Genomic DNA, 14,504 nt, shown 5'->3' on the forward strand with positions numbered 1-14,504 from the left:
CCTCTTATGCCCTATTCACATGGGGCTTCAGAGTCAACGCTTGATAGAGTTGAGCAAGTCCCAACTTCTGCAGCGAGCAACGCCACTGAAGCGGCGCTGATAAATCCACAATGCAGTTTGGCAACGCCTGACGTTACCCATTCAAAGTGAATGGGAAGCGTTGAAGCTGATGCCCCATGTAAATGGGGCATAAGGGCATTCTCACACTATGTACAGTTGCCTTGAACCGGGCCGAAGCACACTTCGTCTCAACCGACAGCCTGCACTCACATCGCATTCTGGCTTACGTCATCGATGATGTGCTGGTCAAAAGCGCTCTCGCTCAGCACAGGGGAGATTTCTTTAGTTATATCGTTTTAAGTCATTTGAGATGCAGTGACAAGCAGTCAAATATTTCGCTAAACAGCCACTTTTGATGCTCATAAACAATTATAAAGTGCGGCAGAAATTAGGAGGTTTGCTAAAGTTGAAGCTGTCATGGAGACAGGGGTTTGCGTCTTTAATAAAATATAACAGTTTGCACAGTAAAAATTGAACAGTAAAAATGATTAATAAATCCATACGAAACAGTCCCGTAAAAGTCACGTCAAGTGCGCTTTGCACTCACACTACAGTTCACACCAAGTGAACCGCACTCTGGCACACCTCTTCCAACTGGGCCAGGGCCGGCCAAGTGAACCACACCTGAGGCTGATTCAGAGCACACACTTTGCTATCCGAACCGTGCAAAGGCCCGTGTTCGAATCGTTTTCAGAAATGTGAGAGTACACCCTAAAGGTGTTCTAGTGACAGAAGCTAGAGGCCATGGTCTTTAGCCTCCTTATTAGAGCAATCGACTCCCATGCAAATAGTCGCCGGTTCGATGCCAGCTTGGAGCGGGTTGGGTAGTGTAGGAGCGGTGGGGTAACATTAGAATGCTATTATGAAACATGCTCAGTAGGCATGGGATAATAAACGGTTTAATAAAGGTTTACCAAGGTTTGGAAAAGTCAAAATATTAAAATCGTTCTGTTATACCATTCCTAAGGTATACTGTATGTAAATGGTTTTTTAAAGCTTTTTTATGTAGATGTATATATATAAACTTTTGAAGAGAGCAGAAGTCCATGATTTATTTGAAATATTTAGCCTGACATGTTTACTGCTCCAAAATATTATAAATGTTCCCTGTAATGAAATATATTGTTGAATGGGGACTTTCTTTTTTACAGAGACATTTAAAAAGAGCATATTTTAGAGCAGTAATCACAACTTATTAATATCCAATTTATTATTCCAAGGCTATCATACTGTCAGAATCTTATACCAGCCCATGTCTGGTGCTGAGTTATACATCATTATACATGGTATTTGCACATGCTTTCAGGTTTAACATTAGCAAAATTTACTACAAAAGGCTGTAGTTCACTGAGAAGCTACTAAAATGACTGTCAATATTGCAGAATGGCTGTTTGCGAACCGACTAATCGCATGCTGATCGGTTCTGAACACATTTCCAAGCAAAACAAAGCAGAGGTTTATAATTGCTATGCAGGTTTACCAGACTGTAATGTAGGATGCGCACAGTCATTCATTCATTTTCTTTTCTGATTAGTCCCTTTATTAATCTGGGGTTGCCACAGCAGAATGAACCGCCAATTATTCAGCACGTTTTTACGCAGCGGATGCCCTTCCAGCCGCAACCCATCTCTGGGAAACATCAACACACAGTCATTCACACTCATACATTCCAGACAATTAACCTACCCAATTCACTTGTACCGCATGTCTTTGGACTGTGGGGAAAACCGGAGCGAACGCAGGAAGAACATGCAAACTCCACAAAGAAACACCAACTGACCTAGAATAGTCTCGAATCAGCGACCTTTTTGCTGTGAGGCGACAGCACTACCTACTGCGCCACTGCGTCGCCAGGATGCGCACATATTAGCATAAATGTAAAGAGCAAGGCTATTAAGCAACCTCTATAAACAGCAGGTTGAAATAAGGCTAGCATTTAAACATGAAACAAAAGCCTCGATACAAAAACAGCTATTAATTGGTTTATTTTGATAGAACTACTGTAAACGTTCGATTGTCAGAGTGCAAATTCTGCCGCTCTCGATGCTGGCGCTGTGAATATGGACAGTCAAAAGTCAAAGTTCAGTGTTAGTATCTCCAGAACAGAGCTTCTCGCACCTCCAAAAGCCACCACGTGTTCATTGCATTTCGTCTTTTGAGGTGTAAGTATTTATATTATATCAAAAAAGGGCCGAAAGTGGCTTTTAAAACTAGAGCAAATTCCATTTTTCTTTTTGATGTTTTCATGCCAGTTTATCAGGAAGTGATGATTTTGTTCTCTTGGACTTGTTGGATGCAAAAGGTGCTTTATTCATAAAAATGTTGCACGCCATTTCAGATTTGCATTTAAGTTCAATTAGCATCTTTGCATGAAAACGTAGCAATTGTAGATTCACAGACAGAAAACACCTCGCCTGTCTCTATCTGCTAAGCGTTCAGACAGACAGGTCTTGAGACTAATAGGCCTGTGCAAACTAGTCTGTGGATTAAAGTCATTTAGAAAGCTATAACAGTTATAAATGTAGGTAGGAATGGGTGTGAGTGCGCAAAATTTAGCTAAATTATTTCTTTAATCACACCTGCTCTGGCAATTACTGGACCCAGCAGAAGACTATAAAAAAACAGAAGAGGAACCAGTTCTTCTATGAACAAAAATCCCTCCAGCAAAACGTGCGTATGTGTGTCAGGCATGCAAGCAGGTTTCTAAACTGGGTTTCTGTGGGATCAAGTCATGTCGATGCAAAGGCCCTGATGTAGAAAGTCCGGAGAAAAAAAAAAACTGAAGCAGAAAACAGATCATATCAGTATTGACATATTTAACGTGAATTTAAAAGAAGCTATAGTTTTGCATTATAAGCATAATATTTAACTGCTTTCAATGATTCAGCATGATTAATAAACACAAGACTGTGGAATCATCATACAGAATGTTTGATTTCAAGCACTGAACTAAAGTTATAAAGTGAGTTTGTAGTAAAAGCATGTTATTATATGTGGTAATTTCATTGCAGCATTTACTACATAGATCACTGAGAAACTACGAAAATATCTGTTATCTCAGAATGATTCTCTCGATGTCATTGACTAATTAAATTGAATTTGATTTTATAAATGAATTTTGCGTAGCTTATCAGCGAACAACAACTCTGTAGTAAACTCTGCTCCATTTAATGGACATGCTGGAGGTTTAACCGAACCAGCTTTACTGACAAAATGTGTATGAAAATTGCCTTTGAATTAATCACCAGGTAAAAAAAAGGCAAATGTGCATATTCCTCTGGCAATCATTAAAATGTCATGCTCATTAAAATTTGATTGATTTTGATTCAGGATTCTTTCAGCAATAGTTTAAAGAACCGTATTTATTGAAAGTCTGTTTTGTAACATTGTAATTGTAAACTCAATCTCGCTCTTTTTATTGCATCCTCACCGAATTGGAGTTAATTATTTGTTTGTTTGTTTCTGTCTCCCAGCCCGAGACTTTCTACATTACAAAATGAAAGAGGAACCCTGTAAAAGTGACTCATTGAAACCGAAGAGTGGGTCAACAAAATGATTTAAAAGTCCATATGAAATCGGATCACAAAAATTACTGTTTTAGGTTTTTGAGGTAGAACAAATGAACCAAAATGTGCTTAGTTTTGGATTGTGCTGCACAATATATCATTTCAGCATCGATATCACAATGTGCAAATCTTCAATAGTTAATAGTTATTTCAATTGAATTTAAACAATTTGGACAGGAAATTAAGAAGTCTGCCACTTTAACAAACATTAACTCTTTATTTACTTCGATAAGGGCTGCAGGATATTACAAAAAAAAAAAAAAAAAAACAATAAACATAGCAATATTTTGTTTTTCTGTAATACGAATAAAATTTCACCAGATGACTTGAATATCTCTACTAGGAAAGAATTAACAGTTTTAGATTAACTGAAATGATACTGTATGGAATGTGAATCATTCATTTAAAAAAAAAATAAATAAAAATACAACCTACAAGCATAAAAAAAAAAAAAGTTACAAATGAAATTAATGGTTTTCTGAAAAGTCTGGAAGTAATCAGGTACAATAATTAAATAATAACGTGTAAAATAATACTGCATAGTCTTCACTGACAAAATATTTCAATAAAAATAAGCATTATTAAAGATACAAAGGGTAAAATTTCTTATGCCTGACTGCTTTTAAAATCCTGATGCCCCAAAAACACATGCAAATGACGAATTATAATCCAGACGCAACACTGCATATGCTGCAATGTGACTATTGCAAATGATCACATTGTGATATCAATACTGAAACAATATATTGTGCAGCCCTTATTTAGATTATGAAGCCCGAAAACCAAAAAGCTAAATTTTTTTAATTCTTATCTTTATTTTGTTGTCTTTATCTCTTCTTTAATTTGTTTTATTTTGTAAACATTTGTACATTTTTTGCAGATGCACTCTCCTACAAAATAATCCCAATCAATGTAAAAAAATGATGAATTCTTTAATAATAGTCAAGTTGTAAAATGACATTCATATCACAATAGATAGTTAAAGTCAAACATATTATCCCTCCTGTGAATTTTTTTTGTCCAAATGATATTTAACTGAGCAATAATTTTTTCACAGTAATTCCTAAAATACTTTTTTCTTTTGTTGAAAAAGTTGTCTCAATATTGTCAAATAAATATTTTTCTGTCGTTTTTTTCCCAATATTGTCCAGTCCTTGTTGTGGATAAACCAGGATTTTTGAGGGGAAAAAAACAGCAAACTAAAGCCAACATTATGCAAAGCTGACGAGAAACTTGGCAAACAGTGTGAATTTACATGAGAGTTGAGAGCACGTGAGATGTTTCAAATGAGAATATGAGTATTACTATTAAGAGAGTGATACTATGACGAAAAAAATGAAGGCAGCTGTGAGATTTCGAGCGAATTCCTCTGACAGGGTGAGGCATGTCTGATCCTAGAAGCAAATGTAGCTTTTGAATAAGAGTGATGCGTTATCTTATTACTGCTTTTCTGAACCAAAACGGTATTTTTGTGGATGTCCTGACAGGTGTCACACACTCTCAGATGAAGAAGGGAAGGGGGTTTCCAGACTTTGGAAAATTAAACGGCATGCAAACTTTTTTCCTGTCCTGCCTGTTATTAAGTTTATTCTGACCTAATTCATTCCACCAGATCGCCATGGACAATCCTGCAATGCACATCATTTGATCTGAGTGGAGCTAATAAAAGAACAGAAAACTGCAGAAAATTGCAGAGTGATGCACGTCATGCTGATGCAAAATGTGCTGCAGTGACATTGAAACACAAAAACACAGCTGCCCAGGACATCAATCATCAGTGGGATAATCTAGAAAACACCAAACAAGCCCTATGATATCTCACAAACCTTAACCCTTTGGTGCTGTTCTAAAAAACTTGCCCCAATAATATTTTGTTTTTTGTTTGCGTTTTTTCTTTTTTACAGAATTTGTTCAGTTCAACAGAATCTTACAATTAATACCGCAATAAAAGTTTAGTTACTAACTTTAAACAGGTTTGGCACTTGAAGTAAAATATAAAATATCCTTCAAAGTTTAAATTAAATTAAAATTTATAATGTTTATAGTTCTGCGTCGAGTGAGGGCCGTGATCCACAGGACCTGCCTTGTGCGTAGTCTTGCATTTATATTTCTGCGTGCTGTTTGTGTTGCTCTGCAATAACAAAACTCTAGCAGACAGTAGGTTATGTTCCTCTGTGTCGAGTTTCTTTGTGGGTGTTTTGTTTTTTTCTAAACGCTACCTTAATGTACACGTAGCTAAAACTCGCTTTTTGAGACGTGCAACAACTTTAATCAAAAGGTAAACAAAAGTTTCCATCAAGAGCTACTTCATGGAACTCGACACTTGTAAACACTCACTCCATTGGGCTCGTGGCTATGCACCACCCACACTCAGCACAGCTACCAAGCCGACCAATCACAGAGCTTGCGCTTCATGTCACTGCAAAGTGTAGATATATTTTTCGAAAGAGGTGCACGTCAGCATCGACATCAGCTAAAGCGAGGGCTATGCCAAAGATCTTTCAATAAATATAGATTATTTTAGAACAACCCCTTCCCCAACAATTTAACCCCTTACAAATAATTAAAAAACACATTTCTTACATAAATATGTGGGAATGCATCCACATAAGATCTTATGGTAAATCTTTTTAAATACTACTACTTTTTTTTTTTTTTGGAGATATTAGCTTCAAATTTGAATTCATGGCTTAGACTACACTCAAAAAATTATTACTGTTGCCTGTTCAGAATACCCGTTTAAAATGAGCTAAAACAAAACAATTCTTGTAATATTTTTAGCCAATTGATTTGTTTTATGTTCAATCAACTTAAATTTGTAAACCATTAAGTTAACTTAAGCGTTTTGTGTTGGGAGAACATGAAGGAATTGTGTTGGTCCAACCACCTGGTTGGGGGATTTGTAGTTCCCAGCATGGCTCGAGTTGGATTGAATTAAGAGAGGGAAATATTGATGATAAAAGTAATCTTAGGTGTTTAAACTTAATAGAAAGACTTGTTAGGAGTTTAATCTTTACTTTAGTTTGAAGATTTACAAGTAATGCTTTGAGTTTTGAGATTTCCACCTTGCAGAAGCACCTATGCTCTGGGTGTTGGCAGCTTAATTAACAGAAATGCAGTTTTTGTTGCTTTGCTCAGTGAGCAATAACTGTCCTAAGATCTGAGATCAAGTCTCAATCACCTGTATATGTAATGCATGTAATATGCTTAAAAATTTATCTTTTAGTTAATTAAGAATAACTTCAAATAAAACTAAGAGACTTTGAAATGTACGACACATAACAGACATGCATGATATTATCAGATCTTTAAGTTAAATAAAAATACAAATGTAATTCATTTTTTATTTGATAAAATAATGTTGGACCAACTCAGTTGCATTTAATTGTGGAAAAAATTTTTTAGTTGGTGCTAAACAAATTCATTGGATAGAAATTCTACTCTTAATTAAATTGAGTTAATCCAATGAGTTATTTTTTGAGTGTAGTGCACGGTTTAGATTAAAACATGTTATAGAATTATATTAATACAACACATTTTAAAACAGCATTTAAAAAAAATACTTTCACTCAAATAGTAACTTTTATTTTATAACAGTTTAAGTTGGATCTAATATTCATTCATTTTCCTTTGGCTTAGTCCCTTTATTCATCAGGGGTCGTCACAGCGGAATGAACTGCCAACTTATCCAGCATATGTTTTTACAAAACGGATGCCCTTCCAGCTGCAATCCAGTACTGGGAAACGATCTAATATTACTAAAATTAAAAAATTAATCAAATAAAATCTTAAAATGTGAGCAGAACTAGGGGGTTAAAGCTGTGCAGTTAAAAGTGTTTTGCAGAAATAGGCAACAAAACAAAAGAAAGCAAACTTTTTGTTTCAAATAATTATTTATTTACATATACTATCTATACAATATGAATTGACTCTTTAAGAATTTAAAGTAGGTAAAGTTAGCATCTAAACGGTTGAAAGTACTTTATCTTTTAACATCACACAAACACCAGAGTGTCAAGAAAACACACAACGTCATTAATTGACAATGAACTTAATTAACCAGACATTACAGCAAATATGTAGGACACCGATGACGACAGAAAAACAGTACTAAAAAAAAATCGACCATCAACACCACAGACATGGTCCAACAAAATGCACAACATCAACCATTTGAGTGACAACAAAACACTAACGGCTAGTCTGACAACACAAGACCCAAGGATCAAAACACTGAAACAAAACAAGCAGATCAAAGAAAAGATCCCATATTATCTGCTGGATATGAACTGATAATGATATTAACAGCTTTGTGTTCAAAACGGATAAAGCCAGAACGAAAGAATCAATGAGTTTTGAACACTTTCCACACTGGCTGTTTCAATACTTCAAATCCCTAATCTCTCAATTAATTAAGCCATGTCGACATATTTAACACACTAACGCTAGTATTAACAGCGTTATACGCATTTCCTAATCAAAAGTCTCCGCTAATATCTCAAACTCAGCCTCAAAACATCTAAACATGCGGAGGCCTGCTGCTTTGCTCGATCCCCGGCACTCGAGTCCCCACCACGAGCGCCTGTGGCGCGCACATTCCGGCTGATACTTACGGGGAAGGCGCGGATCCGCATCTTGGTGTCCTTCTTCGTGCCGGGTTTGAGGTTGGACATGTTTGGGTTAGGGAGCGATGCCATCAACAAATGTTAGGGTGGGTGTTTTGAGGGGAAACACGGACAAATCTCGCCCTCTTTCCCCCCCAGGTTTGAGTCCCTGTAGCTTACTCTTTCCCTCTGTCTCTACAGCGATGGCGGACGACTGGGTGAGATCTCGCGAGACTGAAGATTGCGCTAACAAGAACGCGTCCAATATCGCGAGAGCGGGGGCCAGCTGGAGCTGACATGTGGTAAACAGCAGTCTGTCGCCGACTCGCTCGCAGAGGGAAGAACAAGCTTCATGGATTCACTGGTTTCGTAGTTTAAAACGATGTCATGAAATTTAAACATGACATTAGTATTGTGTGTGAGTATGTTTTCAATGTTGTTTTTTAATATTACTGAAATTATTTAGCCATTTAGCAAACGCTTGTATCCATTGCGTCTTTCGCGAGGAACATCATAAGCAGTTTATTGGTAGGTTAAATTAGACTATACCAACAGTTTCGTGTCATTTATAAAATGTGTAACTGTAAAATAACACGCGTATAATTATATAGCGATTTATTTCAAAAGTTTTACAGTGGCCATTAAGTTTTGGACACTTCAAGTGAACTTTTTTCTTCAGAAGAACATAAGAGAAGGTTTAAAATGTGGTACATAAAACACCTAAAAGTGTAAAAATAAATAAACAAACAAATGAATTAATTAGTAAACAAACAAATAAATAAAATTAGATATAAATAAAATAATACATGTGGCTCTGATTTATATATTTACAGTGGCCCTTTAAGTCTTTGGATACTTCAAGTGGAAGAAATCCCCTAAAAAAATGAATATTTGCTGAAAATGTTTTACCTTCAAGTTAACCAACATGTAGGTATCATTTTCCTTCTGTAGAACATAAGAGAAGATTTGTCACTGAAAATGTGGTTCATAAAAAACTAAATAGTGTAAAAATAAATAAACAAACAAATAAATAAAATTCATTCATTTAATTTCCTTCGGCTTAGTCCCTTTATTTATCAGGGGTTGCCGCAACAAAATGAACCGCCATCAAATAAAATTAGATATAAATAAAATAATACAATACAAGTGGCTCCGGACAATACATTGAAGTACCATTTTAATAATTAACACAACTTTTGCTCTTTCCTTTCCACTTTTTGTAACTGACAGCATCAGCTTGTGTTATTCGGTAAGAAGATTATAATTCAATTATATTCATGTTTATTTCTTTTTTACATTATAGATTGTGTCAAAACAGCTTAACATGGAAGTTCTAGTAAATTGAAACTTTGTCAGTCCAGTTTTCAGTTCATTTTCAGTTTAGGTAATTTCAGTATGGTTTAATTTTCACTGCTGAAAGTCCAAACACTGAAGAGCAGATCCATCAATGCTGTTTTTGGACAGATTATTAGCTCTATAAGACATCATTGTCTTATCATCTTCACAAGCCACTTTATTTATTTATTTATTTATTTGTTTGTTTGTTTGTTTCAACATTATATATATATATATATATATATATATATATATATATATATATATATATATATATATATAATATATAATTTATTTGTTTCAACTGTATGTTTGTGTATATTATCTATTTATTTATTTATTTATTTATTTATTTATTTATTTATTTTTACTCTAAAAGTGATCAGAACCCCTGATTTGCATTAAATAAACCACAAAGCACCACATCTGAAAACAGAGTTGAAAATCTTCTTCAATATTTATTCTACTCACCTGTGGTGAGTAAAATAATGGCAGATTATTCCTTTAACGCTTTACCAGGAATCATAACTATACCTGGTTGACATTTTACTCCTAGGTAATCATTATTATTTGAATTGCTAATTACTGTTTATCAGAGTTGTGTCAGAATACTTTTCAATGCAAGATGTGGGCCAAAATGTATTTTCAAGGAGTGCAACTGCAACCTATCTTTTTAAAGTAACACGTAAAATAAAAGAACATGCATATATGAACACACTGTATAGTATTACAGTAACAATCCTTATGCTCTTTGTTTTACATCTAGAACACAAAAGATAAAGTTTAGACATAATTATTTATTTGATACTTTTTGGTCTAATTTCACTAATAACCATCCTAAGGTAAGTTTTTTACGATCGGTGTAAAAAGAAAACTGAACAAATGTGGTTAGTTGTGATAAAAAGATGACCAAATGTATGTAGTTATGCAATATTAATGGTTAAGTTTATAATACATAAATACATTTTGCATAGTGAATAGGGCATCATTTGGGACACAACCTGTGTGTTCATGCTCATAGGTGCCCCTATATTTGGCATTTTGTTATCTAATGCAATGAAAATTCTACACTTTAACTGTTCGTGGGATGTGTGGGAGGCTGCTTGAGATCATTGTGACTGCAGGCTGATTTGGCACTTTCAGCTATGTTTTATATAATAATAGAAGACAATTTAAGCAATATTAACATGGTACACTGCTGCACTATTCTTAGGAAATGTTGAGTAGCATGTGGATTGTACATGTCTGTATCTATCTATCTATCTATCTATCTGTCTGTCTGTCTGTCTGTCTGTCTGTCTGTCTGTCTGTCTGTCTGTCTGTCTGTCTGTCTGTCTGTCTGTCTGTCTGTCTGTCTTGTATGTTGTTCTATCTATCTATCTATCTATCTATCTATCTATCTATCTATCTATCTATCTATCTATCTATCTATCTATCTATCTATCTATCTATCTATCTATCTATCTATCTATCTATCTATCTATCTATCTATCTATCTCTATATATATATATATATATATATATATATATATATATATATATATATATATGGAATGTCACTTGGCTACCCTAAAGTTCCAAGCTGGAGCTGTTCTACCTGTCATTCTATTATTCTGTCGATCATTATATCATTCCACCAAACTAAAATATACACTCTTCCCCTTGCAGGTTTATCCTATACCTTCTGTATCTGTCTGGACATGAACACAGACGTTTGATGCTGCATTGTGAGTACATACCAGACATGCAAGACAAAATCCGTAAGTTTAATCTAGATCATTATGCACTGGGGATTCAAAGTTTTAGTCTGTGCGTGGGAAATTAGATGCTACTTCTAAAACACTGTTAAATTACAATGATTATAGCAATCAGTCTGCTGTTTGGGCCTGGATTCCTTTTGAAGCTATGCTGCATCTGGTTGAGGTGTTAGTGAGACCAGCAGGGGGTGGGATTTCAGGCTTACATGTAATAATGGGAACGTTTTGCCATAAGAAGGCATTGTCCTTTAGGTAGGTGAGATGCTAAACTGAGGTTGCTGTTGTCAGTGGAAAACTCAAGCTGTCTCTTGTAAAGAGTGGCCAAACATTTGTCTGCCGTCAAGCATGAATTTCTAATCTTTGGCTCTGGTCCAGTCACAGTGATTGCTGGTGTGTGGTGGGCTTTATGGTGCATTATGGCTGTGTCTGAATCATTGCAAGGATCTGAGCTCAGACTACGTGTGCTGATTTGATTGTTTTGCGAATGAAAATGTCATTTTTTCCTTATTCGCAGTTTGAGGGCTTAATCTAAAAAGCAATCACTACAGTAAAATAAACTATTTAGATTTGAGCTGTGATTATGAGATGATTTTTGAGCCATGATGTATTACTAAGCAACTTGTATCGGTTCTCTTTAGTGTGTTAATAAAAAAGCTGATTAATAGTCTATAAATATGCACATATATAATATAAAGCAAATGATATGCAAATATAACAATAAAACTTTAGTTATCATTTATGTGTAATTATAATTTATACAAATATGTCTATCATCTTTGTCTATCTAAAAGATATGATTGCTAGACTATGAATATGAAAAATAAAAATATATAGTCAGTTATGTGAGTAGTCTATTTATCTATCTATCTATCTATCTATCTATCTATCTATCTATCTATCTATCTATCTATCTATCTATCTATCTATCTATCTATCTATCTATCTATCTATCTATCTATCTATCTATCTATCTATCTATCTATCTATCTATCTATCTATCTGTCTATCTGTCTGTCTGTCTGTCTGTCTGTCTGTCTGTCCTGTATGTTGATCTATCTATCTATCTATCTATCTATCTATCTATCTATCTATCTATCTATCTATCTATCTATCTATCTATCTATCTATCTATCTATCTATCTGTCTGTCTGTCTGTCTGTCTGTCTGTCTGTCTGTCTGTCTGTCTGTCTGTCTGTCTGTCTGTCTGTCTGTCTGTCTGTCTGTCTGTCTGTCTGTCTGTCTGTCTGTCTGTCTGTCTGTCCTGAATGTTTATCTATCTATCTATCTATCTATCTATCTATCTATCTATCTATCTATCTATCTATCTATCTATCTATCTATCTATCTATCTATCTATCTATCTGTCTGTCTGTCTGTCTGTCTGTCTGTCTGTCTGTCTGTCTGTCTGTCTGTCTGTCTGTCTGTCTGTCCTGTATGTTGATCTATCTATCTATCTATCTATCTATCTATCTATCTATCTATCTATCTATCTATCTATCTATCTATCTATCTATCTATCTATCTATCTATCTATCTATCTATCTGTCTGTCTGTCTGTCTGTCTGTCTGTCTGTCTGTCTGTCTGTCTGTCTGTCCTGAATGTTGATCTATCTATCTATCTATCTATCTATCTATCTATCTATCTATCTATCTATCTATCTATCTATCTATCTATCTATCTATCTATCTATCTATCTATCTATCTATCTATCTATCTATCTATCTATCTATCTATCTGTCTGTCTGTCTGTCTGTCTGTCTGTCTGTCTGTCTGTCTGTCCTGTATGTTGATCTATCTATCTATCTATCTATCTATCTATCTATCTATCTATCTATCTATCTATCTATCTATCTATCTATCTATCTATCTATCTATCTATCTGTCTGTCTGTCTGTCTGTCTGTCTGTCTGTCTGTCTGTCTGTCTGTCTGTCTGTCTGTCCTGTATGTTGATCTATCTATCTATCTATCTATCTATCTATCTATCTATCTATCTATCTATCTATCTATCTATCTATCTATCTATCTATCTATCTATCTATCTGTCTGTCTGTCTGTCTGTCTGTCTGTCTGTCTGTCTGTCTGTCTGTCTGTCCTGTATGTTTATCTATCTATCTATCTATCTATCTATCTATCTATCTATCTATCTATCTATCTATCTATCTATCTATCTATCTATCTATCTATCTGTCTGTCTGTCTGTCTGTCTGTCTGTCTGTCTGTCTGTCTGTCTGTCTGTCTGTCTGTCTGTCTGTCCTGTATATTGTTCTCTCTATCTATCTATCTATCTATCTATCTATCTATCTATCTATCTATCTATCTATCTATCTATCTATCTATCTATCTATCTATCTATCTATCTATCTATCTATCTATCTGTCTGTCTGTCTGTCTGTCTGTCTGTCTGTCTGTCTGTCTGTCTGTCTGTCTGTCTGTCTGTCTGTCTGTCTATCCGTCTGTCTGTCTGTCCCTCCATCCATCCCCTTTGTCTGTCTATCCTGTACGTCCAACCGTCTGTCTGTCTGTTCGTCCATCCGTTTATTCTGTTGTCTGTCTATCCATCTATCATGTCTGTGAGGCTTTCTATCATGTCTGTTTTTACTTATATATGTGTTCATTTTTCATCTTTCATTTTAGTATTTCAAGTATCCTAGCTAAATCTGCGACCTTTTCAAATGCATGGTTTAATAATTACTACTGAATATTGAAAATCCTAAAAGAGACTTGATTTTCACAAATGAGCATTGCAGGATAAAACTCTGGCGCGTCAATTCCTATCACGACCAGCAGGTGGCAGTCCAGCAGTTTAATCAGGCAGACAAATATGAAACGAGGTTGCCAAGTGGTTGGATACCTTAAATACTAGATGGCTATTTGATACAATTAAATATATATTAGCTCTTTGGTATGCGTTGGCGCAAAAAGAGTTTCTCCACTATGCGGAAATAGTTGATTCAGTCCAAAAGGACACATTAAACACTTCCTTTCACAACCTGCCATGATATTTTCCTTCATTTGAAAATCTCCTAAAATGGATGATATTTAGTTACTTGCTAGCTAACTTGCACCAAAATCAACAAATGTTTTAGTCAGCCAGCAATTTTAGAGCGATGCTGTTGGAAACCTCACACCCAGGTGCAAAAACTGTGTGTTGCTCAAGAGTTAAGACACAAATGAAACAGA

General features: G+C 35.1%; 3 protein-coding genes across 24 annotated transcripts in view; 1 reads left to right on the forward strand and 2 right to left on the reverse strand.

Moving 5' to 3' along the window:
- Positions 1 to 8,454, reverse strand: part of cul3a (cullin 3a) — a 37,781-nt gene extending 29,327 nt beyond the window's left edge. For 3 of the 4 annotated variants that reach the window (XR_015477550.1, XR_015477549.1, XM_087238827.1), the window contains exon 1: positions 8,240 to 8,446. Coding sequence is in view for 1 of the 4 variants with exons in the window: in NM_199691.3 (NP_955985.2) it covers positions 8,240 to 8,323 (84 nt within the window). In the remaining 3 variants the exon portion in view is untranslated. Of the gene's footprint in view, positions 1 to 8,239 lie in introns of all 4 variants that reach the window. The other variant, NM_199691.3, reaches the window with a different exon arrangement.
- The window catches only part of ftr05 (finTRIM family, member 5), a 393,850-nt gene that overhangs the window by 177,104 nt on the left and 202,242 nt on the right, over positions 1 to 14,504 (reverse strand). The window lies entirely within an intron of this gene.
- The window catches only part of mbnl1 (muscleblind-like splicing regulator 1), a 163,677-nt gene continuing 157,680 nt past the window's right edge, over positions 8,508 to 14,504 (forward strand). For 7 of the 19 annotated variants that reach the window (XM_087240071.1, XM_087240081.1, XM_087240087.1 and 4 more), the window contains exons 1-2: positions 8,515 to 8,648; positions 11,234 to 11,292. The gene's annotated coding sequence lies outside the window, so the exon portion shown is untranslated. 19 annotated transcript variants of the gene reach the window in all.

The sequence above is a fragment of the Danio rerio genome, chromosome 2 (genome assembly GCF_052040795.2).
Source record: "Danio rerio strain M-AB ecotype USA chromosome 2, GRCz13ab, whole genome shotgun sequence".
NCBI lineage: Eukaryota > Metazoa > Chordata > Actinopteri > Cypriniformes > Danionidae > Danio > Danio rerio.